The following is a 22686-nucleotide window of genomic DNA, read 5'->3' as shown; positions in this document are numbered from 1 at the left end:
TTAGAAAAGAAGGGTCTTTTATAATTAACCTCATTTCTTGTTTGTTATTTGTTCTCAATAAAACAATTACTCCCTTCATCTCTTATTTTTTGCCCCATAACAAATATATGGGTCAAAGTTTTATAACTTTGACCATGAATTCTCATTAATATAAGTAATAAAATATTCATGTGACATTTTGTTAATATCAACTTTTTATAATATGCATATGGGTATTTAAATGTATTGAATCTCTTCTCCCACATCAAATTCTTAATATGATCAAGGCAACCCCTTTGTCAAGATTTGCAAATCTAGAGGATTTTATTACCTGGACTTTGAGCAAGGATGGTACTTTCAATATAAAATCAGCTTATCATTTTCTTCTGAAAGGGAAGTGCTTAGTTTCTAGTAATTTAAATTCTTGGAAAAGTTTATGGAAAATTCAAGTTCCCTTTAAGTATAAAATGTTTTTATGGAACTGTGCTCACTTGATTTTGCCTGTGGCTGAGACTTTATCCAGTTATATGCCCCTTATCTCTCCTATTTGCTCGAGATGCAGTATATATAGAATCAGAAACTCATATGCATATCTTTAGAGATTGCTTTGCATCCTCTATCTTGTGGAATGATATCTTTGCAAAAGTCTATCTTCCAAAAAATTTTGATTTTAATATTTTCAAGAATTCGACTTGGAAGACTTGGTTTAATTATAATTTGGGATTGGATAGAAAATGGAAATTAATTTTTGGTATTGCTTTGTGGCATCTCTGGTCACATAGAAACAATACAATTTTTGAAAATAAACAAATTGGTTCAGTTTCTCTTTTCTCCAAATTTAATTTTGATTATTAAATTTCTGTTTCTTTACTTCAGGGCAATAACAAGAGGAAAAGCTCTGGTTCAAGCTCTTCAGTCACAGCTTGGGAAGCTCCTAAGGAAGGATTTTTTAAAATCAACACTGATGGTGCTTGGCTCAATTCTGCTGTCTCTTCTGGAGGAGGGGTAATCAGGAGATCTGATGGCTCTTGGTATGTTGGCTTTTCATGCAAATATGATGTTATTTCTCCCCTTCTCACTGAGCTGTATGCACTGAATGATGGGCTATGATTGCTGAGGATTTAATGGTCAAGAAAGTAATTGTGGAAACTGATGCCAAGGTGCTTCGAGATATGCTTATGACAGCAGGGCCTAACCCTCACCATGAGTTAGCTGCAGCAATATGTGATGTGGCTACTGTTTTATCAAAGTTTGAGGTGGTTGTGGTGACTCATGTTCCAAGGGAAGGAAATGAATTAGCCCATAGACTTGCGGTGTTTGGAAGAGAAATGGCGGTTGGGTACAAGACACACTACTTGGTGCCTGACTGTGTCTCTGACCTGTATGAAGCAGAGAAGGAGCGTGTTGCAGCAGCAACAACTAATCATTAGTATTGGGGAGTTTCTTCTCTTAGTGTTGGATGTCTATAACTTTTGGTTAGGGATAGTCTTATGTCTGTATATTGCTGTTCTGTTAGCCTTTAGATGGCAGGAAGCTTTTGCGTTTTTTGCTGTTGTACATATTGCTCTGTGTATGAGCTTTATTTGGGATGTTTTAGGTGCCTATAGTTTAGGCCCTTTTTGCATCAACCATGGTTTTAATTGTAATCTTAATGGGATGCTTTATGTAAATATCAAGGCTATAGCCTTTTAATCAATATATTTCTCCTGCTTATGTTAAAAAAAAAACTTTTTATATTTTTTACACGTATAAAAATGGAGATATATTCATTTGAAGATGCGTCTTGGAGACCGTAAAAAGTCTAATGGGGCAAAAAATAAGGGATAGAGGGAGTATTTTTGTTATCATAAGGAAAAGTGACGGGAAGAGCATAATGGGTTTAAGTCAATGTTGGCATACAATCTAAGTCCAAGTTGGTGGGTAAAAAACACAAATAAATAAATAAATACATATACGCTCTTACTCTTAAAAAAAAAATAAAAGAAAAAACCCTAATGGCCTTTAATAATAAGTTACAGAGTACTAACTGTTGGAGTATTTCCAATAATTATGCTATGTGTGGGAGGTTATCCCACGGAAGGAATAAGAAGGTGATGTATTGTTTATACTGTAAATAATTGGATATGAGTTATGAAATGGACTAAGTGACGTTTTAGACAAGTGGGCTAAAGTAGTGTTCTTCGTGTTCCGATTTTTCCACCAACATTAACTTATCATGTATCATGCATGCAATTTTTTATTTTTTTTTTCACCAAGTTTTTCTTCAGATTGATCTCTCCTCTACCCTACACCACTAATCTTTATCACTAATTCACAAATTCCAAAATCTTTAGGATAATGCAAAGTAGGATTAGTAACATTAATGTCAAATTACCAACCATGCATTAATCTTATTCCTTATCCATCTAATTAAAAAGAGGGTAACAAGTCACAATCCATATTAGTAGACTAATTAATCAATACAATAATTGCAAAATTGACAATTTGGGTAGCACAAAACTTAGACAATTACAAGACAAGAATATAAATGCATCACATCAATAACTAGTAAGGAATGTTGGTGGCCCACTGACCCGGCCCGCAATGCACGCTCAACTAAATTACTAACATCATCACTTCATTCTCATGACATCACTTTATTTTATTTTTAATTTTATTTTTTTTGGGTGAAAATCACTTTAAATTATGCATGTTCTTCATTTCAACGTGCATATTCTCTCTCATCATGCCTCCATGGTGATGGCATCATCACTTCATTAGCATGAGTGCATGAAAAATGCATATGATCATCATTATCATATTTGATTTTAAATCATCCATTAATTTGGATATAATTTTTAATTTTCATTGCCATAGTCTCATTCCCATTACTATAAAATTTTGTATCATTGTTAATTCATTATATTGTGTAACTTCTTTAGTTTCTTCATTGATTGATTTACATAGTTAGAGAAGAGTTTTTTTTAAACGATAAACTAACTTTGTAAGTTTTTTTTTTATTATTTTTTTTTGCTTTCCATTTAGACAAATTTTGTTTAGCTCAAATTTGCTTTTGCTAGCTTTGTATATGTATTTCTTTAACTCTCTCATATTCCTCCTCAAAACTAAATGTCTAAATTCTCCAAATCAAATTAATATTTTATAAAATATGACCTATTATATATACTTGTCTAGAGTCATATCATTTTATATATGTCTGAATTTATCTGGACTTACCTTTATCATCAATTTTCGATAAAAAAGTTTCTTGATCCTAAATTGACAATTCAACTATAACGACACTAAACTTTGTGGAATTTAGTAGTCAATTTACTTGTTATAAGCTTAAGTTTACTTGGAAAGTGGCCATGTCTATATTTTTTCTTATGCACAAAAAAAAAAATAAAAAAATAAAAGACTCAAGGTCCATATCATATACGGGCTGCTCCGGGCCTCCGGCCCACTATCAGGTGCCATGGAATAATTGCGCCGCAATATTTTAGTACTGTTATTGGATCTTTGTATATACGTGTCCCATTATTATTTTATTTTCTAAGGTCTAAATATAAAAAAAAGTTAAAAAACACTTCTATTATAAAAAAAATAATAGAATAATTCAATATCATATTATCATATTCTGAAGATAATAAACCAGTTTGGTGGTTTCATTTTTCAGTTTCAGCGTGCGACTTGAGAAGAAAGCAAGGTAGGAGTACTTGATTGCTTAGCCATTAATTATTTATTTTATTTAATTTCTTGGTGGATTTTTACTTTAAATAAATAAGTCTTAATCAATAACTTCCAATCATATCTTGCAAAATCTCATACGGATTTTATAATATTTGTCTAGGGTCAACTATATAATTATGCTCAAGGAATATTAGATAATAATAGATACATGTATTAGCTTATAATATAAGTTGAAAATATTTTATGTTTCTTGTCACATTTTAACACGGAAAATATGCACAACATAATAGAAATGAGAAAAAAAAAAAAAAGAAAGATTATGGAGTATTATTTTTTAGTTCAATATAGATTATAATTGGTGTATGATTATACTCGATTTATTATTAAAGTTTAGAATTTTAAATTTAACTATTTAGGAAACCTTTTACCAATATGACTATACTCGATTTATTAAAACTATAACAACTTCGCTAAGCTAAGGACAAAAAAAAGACCTAAGATGTTATGGCATACAACCTAAAAAATAGGAAAAGAGATGAAGGCAAGTGTGTCATAACTAGAGTGTGCATTTTATGGAGTTTTACATATGAATTCAAGTGTGACAACTTAAATTAACCAAAAACAGTACAATTTAATTAAATTGAGTATGAGAGTAATTACATGTGTTCATCACATATTTAGAGGTTCAACGATCATAAGTATGTAAAATTGTAAATATCTAAGTCCAACTTTAAACAAACTTGTGGTATATATGAGTGTCTCGAGAATACTATACTCTATATATTTTCACATTATGTATCACTTTTAATTTTTACATGTTTAATTTAACTATCACTATTTGATTAATGACTTCTAGCTAGGTATGTAAGACAAGTATTCATGCATTGTGTATGTAATCGTTATATATATTGCTTAAACGTGTTTAAAGATATAACCGGTCAAGAATGTATGTTGGGAGATCGCACAAAATATAAGCGAGTTAACAAAAACGAATGTAGAAAGAATAGCATACTTTGTAAGTTAAAATCGTGAAGATTTTATTTTAAGTTTAAGATACCTCAAATACTTAAACCATAACTAGTTATCTACACTAATGATAGAGTGACATACAAAGTATATATGTTACTCCCTCCGTTTTTTTATTAGTTAGAGTTGGATTTGTACATTTGTCGAGACACTTTGACCATCAATATCTTTAGTAAGAGATTAGTAAAAATTTTGAAAAATTTCATTAATATAAGTAGACATTATGACAAATTTGTTTATTAAGTCTATAATGACATGTGAATAGTGTAAAATTCCAATTTTAAAACAAAGGTTTTAGATGACAACGTCTTTTGTGTGTGGATATGCACAACGTAAGACTGCTCGTAAAAAAAAAAAAAAAAAAACACTGACCAAATAACTTACTCATGTAAAACTAATGAATTATCCCATGTAACATTGATCGAGTAACCCTACAACACTAACGAAGAAAACTTGGTGAGAAGCCAAATACAGTATAAGAATTTGTTGTCACTAAAGTACTGCGAGTAATACATCTTCTAAGCTTGGTCTAGTGGTAAGGATTTTACCTTCCAACCTTGAAGTTGGAGGTTCAATCCCCACTAGAGGCACTAAAAAAAAACTGTGAGGATTGACGTTCGTCTAGGGTCTTTCTCCTTACCGTAAAAAAAAAAAAACATTTTTTAAAACCGTAAGGGACTAAGGGTTGAGGTTCGACCAAGGCCTTTCTCCTTACCGTAAAAAAAAAAAAAAAAAAAAAATCCTCTAAAACCACAAAAAAAAAAACGGCCCCCAAAAAATGAGAGAAAAAGAGTTGGCCGTAACTTGAAGCATCGTGCATGCAATTTTTTCTGTTTCATTTCATTTCATTTTCTCCCCCATTTTATTTTGCCTGTCTCCTCATTTTTTTTTTCTCTCTTAATTAATTTCTCAATTTTCTACTCGTACTTCTGCATGCTACTCTGCTTCTCCAATCGTTTTTTCTTCCCCAATATTTCTCCTTTTTTATTTTAATTAATCTCCATAATTAAAGCTGCTTAATTCAATTTTTGAAGATGAATTAAAGACTGTAAATTAAAGGTTTGCTCTTTTTCAACTTTTTAATTTTTTGCGTTGATTATTTGTTAATTTAACTGTGTTAGTAACTGACTACTTGTTGATTGAATCTTCAAAGACATGATTTTTTTTTTTTAAATTTTTTTTTTGTAAAGTTTATGACGTTCGATTATTTACATGAAATTTGCAGGGTTTTTTTTTTTTTTTTTTTTTTTTTTTTTTTTTGGAGTTTTGAGTGAAAAAAATTAAAATTTAAAGAAAATAAATTATGGGTTCGAAGACTTGTATGAATATTTTGTGTGGTACGACGTCGTCTACTGAATGGAAAACTGGTTGGAGTTTGCGATCTGGCGAATTGGCTAATTTGTGCGATAAATGCGGGTAATTTGTTAATATTTTCAATTTCAAATTTCTCGCTATCAATTTTTACGTATATATTTGGTTCAATTCATATGATATTTGAATTATTGATTTATAATATATGGTTGGCAATTATGGCAAATGATAAATTTGGGTGGATAAGTGTTTACCTGCTAATTTCCGGTTCAAATTATATGTTTTCTAATAAAGTTTTAATTTTTAATATTTTATATAGGAATTGAAAATTTAGTCCATATAAAGTATGTCTATAAATAGGGGTTCTGGTTGTTTTTGTATTTTATTGTACGAAAATTGATCTATTAATTGCATTATTATTGTACTTAGTTGAAAAGAAATGCATTATTTTTGAGGCGAAAGAGATGGTTAGTTCCTAGTTTATTGAAAATGATCCTTTTAATTGCATCAGTTGCTAGTTTGCTACTGATAACATACAAGCAATGCTAAAGTGTTTTGTGTATGTCGGGACTCGGGTGTAGCAAACTAGCAATTGAATGAAAGATGATTGAGTTAAGTATATTGCTTATGACCGAACCTTTAGTGGTTAGTGAAGTGTACGAGTTTTGACATTGCTGTAATCTGAATGCCTCCAAAGAGAGTCCTTTCTTTGGTGGGGGAAATGGAGCGCGGGGTTATAATCTATGAAGTATTAGACTTACCACCCCTGCGAAAACAAAGAGGTTGTTTTTGATTGACCCTTAATTTGATAAATTGATATGCAAGGAGCCAAGGACAGTCAAATAGATTATAATTGCTATGACATAAGAAATTCACTTAGCCGTTTGTTTTAGTTCATATTATCTGAAAAGCCAAAGTGGTGATACTCATTGGTAATGGATTGGCTTATATATTGCTCTTTTATTCATGCTCACTAGAGATTATATTATGCACCTTTCTGCTTACTTCCAAATTATTGTGTTCGATTTGAAGTGCAGGGTTGTAAATGGAAAGAGATGTGATAATATATATGTCGAATCAAGTTTGATTTTGCTTGTGTTTATTTTGTCATTAACCATTAACATATTTGCCTGGATGATATGTTGAGTTAGATTTACAATTAGATTATAGACCAAGCTAAAAATTATGCTGTACAATGTGCATAACTGCATACAATGAGGAACTGTACACAGTGTACAGTAGAGTTTGATAGGAAAGTCAAATTATAATGAAAATGACAATGATGCTTGGCTATTTACAGTCCATATTACTTGATCAAGGCCGAGCGTAACTTCTTTAATCAACCTAGTATAGAAATTAGGATTTTTCTTGAAGTAAAGGGTATAGTCTCTTTCATTAAGGAGGGTCTCCACTGCATAGTGGCATGGTGCCATGGTCTGCCATGGTCTCCATTGCTATGCATAATTGTGAAAATGTTATTTTGAAAATATAGACAGACAAATATTTTTCAGTCACCCCACATATTTATTACCCAAAATTAAGAGTCACCACAAGATTATAGCTGTATTTTGGCTTTTCAGAGCATTACGTTAGTTGACACATTGCTTATATATTTAATATTGTTTCAAATTTTCAATAACTTAAGAAGGTTGGAAATTATACTAAACTTGAACATGGCATTGATTTTGTAGTTGCTGCTTGCTCTTCATTTTGGGCCTGAGTGAGGACAGGGGATAAAAAAACTTGTTTAAGTGGAGCAGTCACTTGTTTCTTAAGAACTTTGACAAGTGTTTAAGCATGAAAAAATGACTTCTAATTTCCATGGTTTAGTCTATTGAGTAGATATTAAACGACTACTCTAAAATCTGCTCTTATGAGGGCCCATCCATAATGTGTGACCAGTTCTGGTTAAACTTCTTAGCAACGTTCTGTTGCTGTATCAGCATTTTATGATCTTGGATTCTGTGTTTCTATGAATATATGCCTTGGGGTAATTGTAGTGTATGCTTAACTTTTATATGCAACCCTTAGATGCTTAGGGTACATCATTAACGGGATTTTTCGCTTCTTCTTTTTTTTTTTTTTTTTTTTTTACTTGGGATAAATGAACTTTTGGTACTGGCAGATCTGCATTTCAGCGACAAATTTACTGTGAAGAATACCATACAGATGATTCTGGTTGGCGAGAGTGTGTGACATGTAGCAAGGTGAATTAATTGTACCATGTACCCTTCTCTGCCTACATGTTCTTTTGCTTGATTTTAGTTTCCTAAGAGCCTGACTAATCTTTATTTGTGAAGCGACTCCACTGTGGATGCATTGCTTCATTGTCTTTGATAGAGTTGCTTGATTGTGGTGGGGTGAGGTGCATTGGCTGTGCAAGGAATTCAGGCCCTAGTTTGGTAAGTTGAGTTACTTACACTTAGCCACCATTTTTGTTTCTGCTGTTCATTTATAGACAGAGTATGATCAATAAGGAGCACTGGTGGATTTTTTAGATAGGATAATGGGAGAAGTAACTGTTGTGCGGTGTTTACTGGTACAGTGGTATGGTTCTTCTATTGTTATGCTTTGTGAACTTTCACCAGTTTCAATTTTTTAATGGCGAAACTATACTGCATACACAACTCATTATAACTTTTGCCTTTTTCGCTTCTAGGTATCTTGTGATCCCATGTCACTGGTGTCATTAAAATGCATGAAATCATCAATATAACTTTTTTTTTTTTTTTTCTTTTTTTTCAGAGCTTAAATTCTGGGAAATGTGAAGGATCTGGACCTTGCAATGTGACAGAAAGTAATGCTTGCCTGAAACAGTTTGGCAATTATAAGGAAAATAACGGGAGCACTCAACTATCCATGATGCAGAATCCCAACTCAAATTTAGCTTTTGGATTACTGAAACAAGAGGAAGTTTTGCTCTCTCCTGCTCAAACTGGAAGTACATGGATCTCAAACTTTACTCAATCTGCCATGGGAATTTTTCAGAAGGCTAGACCTGACATTTCTACCAGTAGCATGCAAGCCAAAGATAACTATGGAGCTGTAGCTCACCCAAACCTGAATATCACATTGGGTGTTCCTACAGGAACTCTACAAGCTACATCCAGCGCAAGCGTTGATGAAAGGGAACAGAGAAAGGTGTCTGACACATTCCACCAAGGATTTGCACCTCAAAATCTTTTGCCAACACCACCAAAGGTGGCTTTTTCTCCAGCGCCGGACACAACTTCGAGTGTGATACCACAAATACGTGTAGCAAGGCCTCCTGTTGAGGGTCGAGGTCGACACCAGCTGCTTCCTCGTTATTGGCCAAGGATTACAGACCAAGAGCTACAGCAAATAACTGGAGAGTATCCATGGTTATGTTATTCGTTTCTGGCTTTTTTTTTTTTAATCAACTAACTATATTATCTGAGTATTTCTGACAACCCCCCTCCACCCCGCCAACACAGTCATTCCTTAACTTGTTACAAGTTCAAATTGTACAATTGTTCCATTGTTTGAAAAGGTCTTGAGTGCTAGTGATGCAGGTCGAATTGGTCGTTTGGTTCTACCTAAAGCATGCGCTGAAGTAAGTCTGCCTTGGTGGCTTTTAGCCAGCCTACTATGCATATTTGTTCTTTTTTATAGACTAGTAGTGATAACTTGAGTTTTCACAGGCATATTTTCCTCCTATATCTCAACCCGAGGGACTGCCTATCAAAATTCAAGACGTGAAAGGAAAAGAATGGTTGTTTCAGTTCAGATTTTGGCCAAATAACAACAGCAGGATGTATGTTTTAGAGGGTGTAACTCCATGTATACAGTCGATGCAATTGCAGGCTGGTGATACTGGTATTCTTAATTTCCTGTTTTTTTTTTATTTTTTATTTTTATTTTGATGTGCTCATATCCTTTCTTTATTTGTTTTTCCTAGAATTAGTGAAGATCTCATAGCCCAGCCAGTTCTGTATCTTGATTTTCCAGATGGATACTGCTTTATTAGCCATAAGTAGGTTAACATCTCTTCTTTTGCAGTAACATTTAGCCGTATGGATCCTGAAGGGAAACTTGTTATGGGCTTCCGGAAAGCATCAAACTCTGCTTCTGTTCAGGTAGTTTGCTGCATGTGGCAGGCCTTCACTGTAACGACATGCGTGTCAATTTACCTTGGAGAATGGATTGTTAATTTTTATGCTTAATCTGATCATTTAATATTAATTAACAAATTTTTACCTAAGCAGGATGCTGCATCACCTGCCATCCGTAATGCCTCTCTTTCAAGTGAATCTTTCTTTTCGGGTGTTATTGAGAATTTACCTGTAATGAGTGGTTGCTCTGGCCTTCTCCAGCCAATGAAGGGGAGCACAGATACTCATATAAATACTTTGTCAAGACAACTGGATTCTGCTGGTGGGAATGTCCCATGGCATAGCAGTGAGAAGTGTAATGAACGGACAGAAGATGGAATGTTATCCACTTCAATGATGATGCTGGAAAGGAAAAAGAGTCGCAACATAGGCTCCAAGAGTAAGAGGTTGCTCATTGATAATCAAGATATTCTGGCACTTAGATTGACATGGGAGGAGGTGCAGGGTATGCTTCGGCCTCCACAATGTGCAAGGCCTAGTGTTGTTGTGATTGAGGATTATGAAATTGAAGAATATGAAGTAAGTGATGCATTAGTTACATTTTGAAGATTATCTGTCACTCTATGATCAACATAGTTAGATCTCTATCATTATATAGACATTTTGGCAGAAATTTGTTACAAAAATACAAATTGTCTATAATGAAATTCCCTGTTTGTTTCCTAGATTTAAACATAGATTATTTATTTTCAGGAAAAAAAAAGGTGAACATATAGAATTTTATTATTTTAAAATTTTTAGTTTCAATGATCCTCCCATCAGCAGGGTAAATGGTATTGGATTTGTATTAATCTTCAGTATACTCGTGTTCATGTGTTTCTTATAGGAACCTCCAGTTTTTGGGAAGAGCAGTATTTTCACAGCCCGTCCATCTGGGTAAAAATTTCATTACTCTATTTCATACATATTAGATTTTTTAGTCCCATTTGTTTAGCATGAATAATGAATATATTGTTTTGCCAACTGAAACTGCTTGTGGGACTTCTCGTAAAACTTTGTATTTGGAGAAGCATTATTAGGAACAACCGAAACGCCTCTGTGTATAGATGAAATGAACATTTAGGGTGTTTGACTTGAAACCTACAAAAGTGTTCAGTTGGTCAATATTAGGACAATCAGTGTGAAGAGCAGAGGGAGTATGGTAGACTGTAGAAGGTATAAAATATGCAAAATATTTCAATTTAATGTAATGAGCTGATGACCTTTGTTGCCATTTTTTTCCCTTCAAGTAGTTCGAGATGATGGGGGTAACTTCTATACAAGGTTCTCTCTCTCTTCTACATGTAATTCACTAAAATAACCAGGGGGTTCACTCAAGCAACGTTTATAGTCACTAATCCAACCTTCTAGGATATATATTGTGTGTGTAAGAACTAAGAAGCTAAATTCATTCTTACATCATCTACAACTGTATATGATAAATATTCAATTGGTGAAATCAGTTGTAGATACAAATTTCTTTGTTGCACAGAAAAGTTTTAAATTCCGAAAAGAAAAGGCAGCAATCTAATATCCTGGATGTATAACATCGTTAAGTCAAATTGTTATCATAGCCAATGAGATAACTTTTGAAGCAAAGTAAAATACTGTTGAAAAACAAGGGTGCATATTACTGGCCTACCTCAAGGACTGAATGGAATTTCCTGAGTTATTCTAGTCTCTTGAGGGATTGACTTGGTTAGGAGGAGTTAGGAAGGATATGAAGCATATGGATTTGCATGATGATGAGGTATTTGATCGTAAGGGATGGAAGAGGAAGATTTTCGTGGATGACTATATGGAATAATCACTTTTGGTCCATGTAGCCAACCCCACTTATGGGATTAAGGCTTTGATTGAATGATTGACTGATTGATTCTAGTCTCTTAAGATGTATTCCCTTGCTTGTTCAGGTGTTTTCTCTTCTCAGTTTTGATAAGTATTTTAGGCTTCAGTTAAGTTTGCTAGTTTTTCTTCAGAACCCGCTGGCTCCATTGTGATGATGCTAAGGCTTGATTTAACTTAAAATTAATTTTCATCTTTTATACTACATATGTTGAATATATAGGGTTCTTTGGAAATGGGTCTATGTGGAAATGGGTCCAGTAACAATTATATCTATGTGGAAATGGGTCCAGTTTCAATTATATCTATGTGGAAATGGGTCCAGTTTCATTTTCCATGAAAGTCAAAATTACAGATTCAGATTGTATCTTTTGCCAGAGAATCATATATTTGGCTCTGCAGTCTGCATAGTCTATCCTCTCTCAACAAACATATTTGGGCTTGCTGTTAGCTAAAGTGTGGTTTGGGTAGTAATTTTACTGATAATAGTATTTATTGCTCAAGATGGTATGCCTGCCAATATAACCTACCTTTTTTTTTGGCTCTCATTTGTTTTTTATTTAAGCCATTGATGATACGAAAGTTTCATGATTCATCGATGGTACGTCATCATTGTTGATTGATTTTATCCTGATATACAAATAATTCAGGGTAGTGGAGCAGTGGGCTCAATGTGACAATTGCTCTAAATGGCGGAGATTGCCCGGTGACATTTTACTTCCTCCTAAATGGACATGTGCAGATAATGCTTGGGACCAGAGCAGGTTGGTAATTTATGTATTCATACACTCATAGTCATGCATACAATTAGGAACAAGCAGCCAACATACTTTGTACAAAAAGTACGAGCCTATAGATGACAACACATTTCAATTGTGGTTGTAGGTGTTTTTGCTCTGCTCCAGAGGAGTTAGGCCCCAGAGAACTTGAAAATTCTCGACATCTGAATAAGGGTATGGACTGCTATTGTTGTCTATATATTAGCATGTTTATGAAAGTTCATTTTGGTTCTGAGTTCTTGTTTTTAAGAAATTGTTCTTAAGATAGATCTTATCAAGTTACTAGGTGGTACCCCCCCTCTAATAATATTATTCTACTTTGTATCTTGCCCAGTTGTTCTGAGTCATTGTTCCTGTTATTCTTTGTTATATGAAATAAATTTTTGTTTTTTCATAAGTAGATGGAAATTATAGTGCAATGACTTAGAGACCAAGAAGAACCTGCTTAAACATCAAAAAAAAAAAACAAAAAAAAAAATATTTTATGTGATGATGGACTTTTCTTTGACATATTTTTCTTCTGTAGATTCGATGAAGAGAAGAATGGTGATGGGTAGTCGAATGGCACAGGAGCAGGAATCTTCTGGCCTCAATGCTCTAGCTACTGCAGCAGTTTTGGGAGATAACACTAATGATCCAGGTACTTCATCTGTTGCAGCTACCACCAAACATCCAAGGCACCGCCCTGGTTGTTCTTGCATAGTATGCATTCAACCACCTAGTGGGAAAGGGAAGCACAAATCAACATGCACTTGCACCGTTTGCATGACAGTTAAACGCCGTTTCAAGACCCTTATGATGAGGAAAAAGAAACGGCAATCTGAACAGGAAGCTGAGATTGCTCTGAAAAATCATCAACAGCAAAATCCTAGCAAAGATATTAAAGCTGATGCTGAAAAGAACAGGTCTTACTCGGAGAATCAGCACGAAACTGAAGATGACTTGCAAGTGGGTTCTGCTCAAACTAATGATGGCCAAGGACAAAATCAAATCAATTTGTTAACTGAAAGTGGCAAGAGCCTCGACCTGAATTTTCACCCTCAGCGTGATGAAGATTTAAAGTTGAAGCCTTCTCAGTCTAGTTTGACAAATCTCCTTCAATTAGCAAGTTTTCCTCTGGAGGCGTATATGAAGCAAAGTGGTCTTGCTAGCTTGACAGCTGAGCAACAAGCTAGTTCTACGTCATTGACAGGACAAGCTGTTGGAGAGATTGGGGGAAAAGTCGTCGACGTTCATCCTCTTAGTCCTCCGGAACAAGTGAATCTTAGTAATGGAAAATGTGAACCAGAAAATAAACAACAGTGTGATAATTTGTGATACCCTCTTTTTTTTCTTGTAATTTACTTTTCCTTGAAAAGCAAATTCTTTTATTGTTGTAATATCATTTTTCTTGGCTTATGGCCTATAATTATCTAGGCTAAGTTTTTTTTTTGTAACATGTAGTATTAGCAGGGATTTAGGAATTGTTTGAACTCACACAAACTCATCAAATTAGATGTACAAATCGTACGAAAATTCTACAAGGATGTGAAGTATCAAGGTATTACTTTGGCTGTGCACCCTATTTCAACATCCATTACTTTCAAATTTCCGCTCAAGAGTGTAAAGAAGCTAGCTTCGATCATCTAAAATCCAGCATCCACAAAGGAAATGATCAAATTCAAACCTCCTATCATCCTATATTTCTATGTATACTTGTTACCTGGTCATGTATTGTATTCCTACTCTCTGATTAATTATTTTTGTAAGGGTGGTTAAGAAAGGTAAAGCTTAATCCCAAAACACATAATTAACTCTTTTATCCATCATATTTAAATGCACGAGATTAGGATGTAGGAACTTGTGTGATTATGGTGCATAAATAATGCTTTTCTAATTTTTTTTAATTGAAAATGGCTTGACTTGATCAAACCGCTAGAAACGGTTATGTACTCAAAAGCAAGTGTTGAACATGTCCTAAATGTTTCGCGTTTGAACTATCCCAAGCTCGACCATAGCTCAACTTGTTTAACCCCAATAGTAAACCGCTAAAAATTACTATGTATTCAAAAGTTAGTGCCGAACATGCTCTAAATGTTTCGCGTCGAGCTTTCTTCAATAAAAAAAAAGAAATTTTGACAATTACCAGTTACCATCTTCTGTTATGTCCATTTTAGCAATTACCACCTCCTATTTTTATTTTTTTTTGAAAATTACCACCTTCTATTTTCAAAAACATCAAAAGTTACCACCTTCTTGCCTCCCAACTACGACGTGACGTCATTTTTGGCTCATTCTTTCCCTTTACTCGTATTTCATTTTACACGGTGTTCAATACTATTCCGAGTTCTTGACCACCAATTATCTTTAAGTACGCATTAATAAAACTAAACACAATACGGAATTACGGAGTATATATAGTTGATGACTCATTTAACCACTATTTTTTAACTACAACATTGTGTTTTCATACTATGCGTAGTGGTATTAAAATTTGACATGACCTAATAAAATAATCGACTTATATTTCCATCTATATACATACAACAATTTAGCGTAATCCAAGTTTGAAATTATACCCGACCCAACCTGATCCAATCCGGCTAACCCGACCTCTTATTTTGGGACGAAAGACGGGAAAGAATATTGAGCTCAGGAAAATTCAATTAATCTACTGAATTCATGCATTCAGCATTCCAACTAGTTACAGACTTACAGGCCAATAAAAGAAGGTTGAGTTCATCTAAAATTGACTATACAAAATGATGAAATTTGGGTTCAGCTCTAATGGCACTGTCAATGGCTTCCGATGCCTCTACAGCTACTTCTTCTTGCCTGGTTTTCGACGTATTTCAACATCTTCTTCATCAAATGGAGGTAATACTGCTTCTTCATCTTCTTCAGTTGCAAATTTCTTGGTTGATAATCTGGGGTTTTCTAACCACCAATCTCTCTCTACTTCCGCTACACTCTCCAGTCGGCGGAGACATGGTGGGGCGAAGTTGGTTAATAATTTCAATTGGGCTGAAAATGCTGAATCTGTCATTCAATTCCTTAAGAAAATTGGTTTTCAGCAATCTGATATTAGGAAACTTGTATGTGGTGAACCTCGGATTTTACTTTCTAAGGTTAGCCAAACCCTAAAACCCAAAATTAAGGTTCTTAATGATTTGGGTTTATCTGGGTCTGATCTTGTTCAAGTTATTGTAAGAGATCCTTCAATATTGCGCCAAAGTTTGGGTCCTGCAATTCAGGCTTTTAGGACTGTTCTGGGTAGTGATGAGAATGTTGTTTGGGCAATAAAAAAATCGCATTGGATTCAATTTAACAAAGCTGCTAATTGTTTGATTCCGAATGTTAAGATGTTGCAAAGTTTTAGTGGAATTTCTGGTGAAGAAATTCAGAAACACATTATTCGGCAGCCTAGTGTTTACTGTATGAAGACAGATTTGTTTCAAAAAATCTTGATTAGGGTTGAAAAAAAGTTGGGAATTCCTCCAAAATCTGTCATGTTTTTTTATGGAATACAAATTGTTTCTGCATTAAGTGATCAGAGTATAGACGATAGATGTGAAATTTTTAAGAGCTTTGGATGGACTCAATCTGATGTCATGGAATTGATCAGGCGAAATCCATTGTGCTTGACATCAACAGAGGAAAGGCTTAAGGGAAAATTGGATTTTCTGATAAACCAGCTGGGTTATAAGCCGTATTACCTAGCATTCCAGGCGTCGTTTTTCACTTACAGCATAGAGAAGAGGTTATGGCCAAGACACCGAGTTTTACAGGTTTTGAAGGAGAAAGGCCTGATAAAAGAGCATCTTCTTTCTAGTGCTTCTGTCTTGAGTGAGGCTAAGTTCTTGAAAAGGTTTGTTTTTCCTTTTGAGGAAGTCCATGACGTTTATGCTCAGCTAACAGGCTCTACAGTTGAATCGCTCGTTGCAGGAAGAGTAAAATCTAATGCTGCTAGATGAAAGTCAGTGCATAAGGTATTACTGTATTAGGCGTTGTTAAATGTAGGTTTTTATTTTCTATCAAAACATCTATCAATATTCTCTAAATATCATTTCCTTGTCCGTGTAACACTCATAACTTATGTATGTTGGAAACAACCACGAAAAATAGCCCTTACCATACCGAACCCTAACCAGTAAGGTTGTTATTGACTTATTGTTGGACGTTTTTAGTTGGGAAGGTTTGATTTCAAGAGCATTACTTTGTTGCTTAACCATGATTAGAGGTTAAGTTGTATGTATTTGTAAAAGGTTTGGAATTCAGTGTATTCAGTGTTTTGCATACATGTTGTCCCTTTTATGTGAACCTCTGATTTCTTGATCAATGTTATATATGCTTGAGTTTTATTAATAGATTGTTTCTTTGTTGACTGTTATGACAATGTAAATGGGGAAGTTGTTAGTTATTAATAGTTGATACAAGGATGTGTTACTCTTTTCCAAACTATTCTTATAGAAGCATATTTTACTGAAAGTTGAAATTGTAGTTCTAATATGATGTGTTAAATCTAATGACAGTTGCTATTAGCTTAATTTCAACATAGCATTTATTGTTTCCATTCTTTCTCTAACTCTCCAGTGGTTGGACTTAACTTTTGAATTCCTGTTTAACTTTTATCATTATTTGCTTAGATAAAACAAAAAACCTGACAAGTTGATGTTTTATGCTTTTCTTCTACATAATGATGCTGTAAGCACCTTGCGCTGTGTATATTATATTATGTAAAAAAAAAAAAAAAAAAAAAAAATCTAGTTTAGTTCCAGAAAGATAGTTTAAGTCCTGTATATCGTCTTGTGAACAGTGTTAAAATATAATTCCAAGCAACTCTATTTTAAAAAATGATTCTCTTACGATTGTGAGGGAGATTCAACACCTGCGATATAACCAGAATACGACAGTGTAAACCCTACAGCGGGGCTCTCAAAAGTTGATCAGGGCCCAAATCCCGAGAAACCTTAAACATGGCTCATTAACGCCTTATCCCCAAACAATTCATTTACTCCTTTTAACACTTATCTGCCAAACCATTGAGGGGTAGTTTCTTCTCTTTCTCTAGATTTTCTCTTTCTAATGGTGTGTTTGGATTGAAAGAAATGGAGGGAAAAGAAGAGAAGGGAAATGGAGAGATGAGGTATCTCTCATTTGGATAACAAATGAGGAAGGAAGGGAATTGGAGGGGAGAGAAATGAAGGGATTAAATTGTAGTAAATTAATCCCTCCAACCATAGAGAGATTTGGAAGAAAAACTCACCATTCTTCCCTCCCTTCCCTTTCCCTCCCCTCCTCTTCTCCTCCCTCCCCTTCTTTTCTTTCCCCTATCTTTATCCAAACACACTGTAAATGTCATTTCCTGACTTGGCCGTCTGAGGGCTTTCTTTGGAACACCTTTAATGCAATTGACTTTGTTTGTTTTACATGACTTAGTTTGACCAGACGAGCTGACTTCCCCTTTATTCACAAATCAGATTTCTCATGCATGTGATCTTGGATCTTTATTGACTCGTGGTTGAATCTTTTGATTATAGTCTTGTAGGCTTTCGTTATTTGATATGATTTATATATTTTATATATATATATATATATATATATATATATATATATATATATATATATATATATATATATATATATATATATATATATATATATATATATATATATATAAATCTGGTCCTTATCTTTTTTATTCGATTGTTTGATTTGACATATTTTTTCTTATGTGTTTCCTTCGGTGTTATCATTGAATTTGTAGATGACTGCTTTACGTTGTTCCATCGTTCCAATCTCCCTGGTATGCTTATTACAATACTTTTTCATGTTGATGTTCATCATTGTATATTATGATCACAGCAAAACTTGAATTTGTGTCAGCTAAGTGATAATAAAATTTTTTAATGCTAGTGCAACAAGTATATACTTGGTACCTAACACATTTACAAGGCAAAAATCATGACGGTTAAGGCTTGGTTAACGTACTTTTCCTTTTTGTTAAAAATTGATAATTTACACTTTTTTACAAATACTGAAGAAGTTGTATCCTTTGCGCCAAAAATATGGCAACACACAAGCATGAAGAAAAAGTGGTAAGGTAGTGTTTGGGAGCTCTACAGAACAAAAAGATTGCATAATTAGGTTTGATAACTCATGGGAAAATAGGCACAAACAAGAGTGGTGCAGGGTGTACTGCAGACTACGGCATGAGAAGTGAGCATGATGCTTGGGCAGTTTTAGTATTTCCAACAGTGCCTAGGAAGCAGAGGCAAAGGACTGCATCAAAGCCCTAAATTGGAGCCAAGTAATGGGGTTTCTTAGAATTTTGGTTTACTCTGAGTGTCTGACTGCAGTAACTTAGTCTCCATTCTCGTACCCCTTGCACATGGGATATGTCTATTCACTGGATTATTGGGGAAATCAACCAGCAGCCGGTTAGGGACGAATACCTAGGTTTGCAATATTCTAAAAGTTGACAGAGATCTTATAGCTAGAAATTCTGGTGCTTGTTTCGTGCTGCTGTCTGCACACTCTATCATCCCTCATCAAGTATTTTTGGGGCTCCAAAGGAATCAGGCCCTAGAGAACATGGAAATCTTCGACATCTGAGCAAGGGTATGAATTCCTATTGCTCTTAGTTTCTTTTCTGTTTGTGTTAGCAGGTTAATTTGTGAAAGTTCATTTTGGTTTTGAGCCTTTGCTGGTAAAAAAATGTTCTTTGCTCAAACCCTAACTAGTTATTGGGCTACAAGTTTGCTCATCATTTTGACTTGTATGTAAAATGTCTCTTGCATGTCATCTCCTGCCTGCATCTGCTTCCTTGATATTCTATCTTGTTTGTTTATTATCTTATTGTCTGATGTTTTTGTGTGAGATATTTTTTTTTTCTAATTTTCTCCCCTGTAGATGGAAAATGACCTGTTTTGTGCATAATGACAAATTAACATTTCAAATGAGTTGATTTTGAAGTTAAAGAAAATGATGAATTTTGGGTTTAGCTCCAATGGCTTCCAACGCCTCTACAACTACTTCTTCTTGCCTTGTTTTCGATGCATTTCAACATCTTCTTCATCAAACTGAGGTAATACTTCTTCGTCTTCTTCATTTGTGAATTTCTTGGTTGAAAATCTGGGTTTCTCCAACCACCAATCTCTCTCTACTTCAGCCTCACTCGCAAGTCGGCGGAGAATTGGTGGAGCGAAGCTGGTTACTGATTTCAGTTGGGTTGAAAAGGCTGAATCTGTTATTCAATTTCTTAAGCAAATTGGTTTTCAGCAATTTGATATTAGGAAAATTGTATGTCATGAACCTCGGATTTTACTTTCTAGGGTTAGCCAAACTCTAAAACCCAAAATTAAGCTTCTTAATGATCTGGGTTTATCTGGGTCTGATCTTGTTCAAGCTATTTAAAAAAATCTTTCAATATTGCGCCAAAATTTGGGTCCTGCAATTCATGCTTTTAGAACTGTTCTGGGTAGTGATGAGAATGTTGTTCGGGTGATAAAATATCGAATAGGGTTAATTTTAGTAAAGCTGCTACATATTTGATTCCCAATGTATGTTGCAAAGTTATTGTGGAATTTCTGGTGAAAAACTCCAGAAACACATTTTTCACCTGCCTAGAATTTACTGTATGGAGACGAATTCGTTTCGAAATTTCTTGATTAGGGTTGAAGAAAAGTTAGGGATTCCTCGAAACTCTGTAATGTTTGTTTATGGAATACAATGTGTTGCTGCATGTAGTGATAAGAATATCTACGATAAATGGGAAGTTTATAGAGCTTTGAATGGACTCAATCTGATTTCATGGGATTGATCAGGCGACATCCGTTGTGCTTGACATCAAACGAGGAAAGGCTAAAATTGGATTCTCTGATAAACTAGCTGGATTATGGATTACCTAGCAATGCAGACGTCATTTTTGACTTATAGCATAGAGAAGAGGTTATTGCCAAGACACCGAGTCTTACAGGTTTTGAAGGAGAAAGGGCTGTTAAAAGAGCCTTACCTTCTCTCTAGTGCCTCCGTCTTGACTAAGGCTAACTTCTTGAAAAAGTTTATTTTGCCTTTTGAGGAAATCCATCAAGTTTATGCTTTTAGCTTACAGGCTCCATAGTTGAATCGCTTGTTGCAAGAAGAGAAAAAGGCCAAAATCTGAAGAGTCATCGAATTCGTTCTAATGCTGCTAGATTCAAGTCAGTGCATAAGGTATTAGGTGTTTTTAAACTTTAAAGTTTTCATCAAAACATCAATATTTTCAATATCATATTCTTGTAGTGGGAATGTTTGATTGCAAGACATATCTTTACTGCTTAACAATGAGTCGAACTTAAGTTGTATGTATTTCAGTTGTTTAAAAAAGGGGTGGGGGGTAGATACCTGGATCTTTACTAAAATGTTTGGGATTCATTGTGTTTGGTGTTTCACATACATGTTTTTATGTGAATCTCTGATTTCTTGATTACATTGCTAGAATTTATTTAAGATGGTTATTGTACTTTGTTGACCGCGACGACAGTTTCTTAGGAAAAGTTGTCGCTAATTATTAATAGTTGATACAGGGATATGTAAGTGTGTAACTCATTTCCTTATTAAAACATCTCTTGTGAACAATATTAATTCCCAGGGACTCTATTGTGAAAATTGATTCTCTTACGACTGTGAGGGAGATTCAACACCTTGGTCTAGATATTACTAGGTGTTAATAGGTGCATGCTAAAATTGCTAGTTATTAATAGGTGCATGCAAATGCATCCAACTGTAAAGCTTTTGCTGCCTCCCTTGATCTAGATATATTTATCTTTTCAGTAGAAACCTTCACCATGATGTTACCTTTGCCTTCATCATGGCGTAGAGGGAAAGCTGGTCAGAATAAACCACCAGTGATGTTTTTAACCATTTGGTTATGTGATATCAAATTACCCTTTACCTGCTTTCTGAAAAACTTGGTTTTTTAAAGAGGATGTGACGATGCGTTAATGATGGTGCAGTCTTAAGCTAGCTTTAGTGTTGACGCCTATGCGTCTTTGCATGTATCTTCTGATATACAAGTAGTATTTAACCCCACAAAAGCACCTATAAATTGCAGAAGATCAATATTATAGCTTCCTGTATGGTGTTCTAGAATTTATTGTTTCTGCAGCAGAGTTCCAGTTCCTTAGGTGCTGTGGTAGTATAATTTTTCAGAGTAACAATTTTGTGTGGGTTAGTTTAGCGTAATTAAGCCTTGTGTTTAATAAAATTGTTGGAGTTTGAACATAAGGGATTATTGCCCTCCTTTATGCACGTGTTTGCTCCTTCTCGTATGAGTAATACTGCACTCTAAGTAATACAGGGTCTTATGAGTAGGATTATTTTGCAGTAATGTATTTGGAGTAGCTTTCTTTTGTCAAAGTTCTTGTATACAATAGGCTCAAAGATCTTGATTTCCCAAGGGATGATTTTGAGTCTTTACCCATTATTATTTTACAACTAGTTAAATTTCACAAGAACCTTTTGCACTCTGAATCTTTGGTTCATATGGTCTCCAGAACCTCTGAAAAGTCTTCTCAGGCAAGTACAAGCTATTTCGTGTTGATTTCCTTGTTGAAATGAATGTGCATTGCAGATGTGCTGAGCTGTTCCCCTGAAGATGGTCCTTTGACGGGCAGAAGTCTAACTAGCAGCTGTTGGAACTGGAGCATTGTGCAACTTAACTTTTTTATTCTCTGATGGAGTATTACTGTATGTTCCCATTGATAGTTGCAATTAGCTGACTTGTATATATAAGCTGCCAAGTTATTAGCAAAGCGTTGTTGGATGGCCAGCATGTTTCAAACTTCATAGATGCTTGTGAATCATCGTCCCATACATAGGAGATTGACATAGCATGCAATAGCTTTTGAGCTTTAATTGTAGGTGAAATGCTGATGATTGACATTCAATTCTCGTTTGAGATTGTATTTAAATCAGGCGTATTTAGTGTATCTTTATTTTCCAAT

The 22686-nt window shown here is 34.5% G+C and overlaps 2 protein-coding genes and 1 long non-coding RNA gene across 3 annotated transcripts; all 3 read left to right on the top strand.

Annotated features, from left to right (window-relative positions):
- The first annotated feature begins 5899 nt into the window (after window positions 1-5899).
- Window positions 5900-14478, top strand: LOC145616501 (B3 domain-containing transcription repressor VAL2-like). Its single transcript, XM_081671234.1, has 12 exons — window positions 5900-6090; window positions 8111-8192; window positions 8286-8387; window positions 8731-9338; window positions 9463-9559; window positions 9648-9822; window positions 10006-10082; window positions 10212-10637; window positions 10945-10994; window positions 12593-12706; window positions 12828-12895; window positions 13248-14478. Exons 1-12 carry the CDS (start codon window positions 5978-5980, stop codon window positions 14036-14038), a joined length of 2703 nt encoding a protein of 900 aa, XP_081527360.1. The 5' UTR covers window positions 5900-5977; the 3' UTR covers window positions 14039-14478.
- Window positions 14479-15428: 950 nt separating this feature from the next.
- LOC145618076 (transcription termination factor MTEF18, mitochondrial-like) lies at window positions 15429-17039 on the top strand. Its single transcript, XM_081672858.1, has 2 exons — window positions 15429-15577; window positions 15678-17039. The coding sequence occupies exons 1-2, from the start codon at window positions 15510-15512 to the stop codon at window positions 16672-16674; spliced, it is 1065 nt and encodes a 354-aa protein (XP_081528984.1). The 5' UTR covers window positions 15429-15509; the 3' UTR covers window positions 16675-17039.
- A 1349-nt stretch (window positions 17040-18388) lies between these two features.
- LOC145618224 (uncharacterized) lies at window positions 18389-22677 on the top strand. The gene is made up of 3 exons (XR_014107875.1): window positions 18389-19787; window positions 19872-20914; window positions 22314-22677. It is a non-coding gene; the product is annotated as an uncharacterized LOC145618224 (long non-coding RNA).
- The last annotated feature ends 9 nt before the right edge of the window (window positions 22678-22686 follow it).

The sequence above is a fragment of the Chenopodium album genome, chromosome 26, assembly GCF_948465745.1.
Source record: "Chenopodium album chromosome 26, dcCheAlbu1.1, whole genome shotgun sequence".
NCBI classification, from domain to species: Eukaryota; Viridiplantae; Streptophyta; class Magnoliopsida; order Caryophyllales; family Amaranthaceae; genus Chenopodium; species Chenopodium album.
Note: the sequence above shows the minus strand (reverse complement) of the source record. Positions and strands in the feature narration are given on the sequence as shown.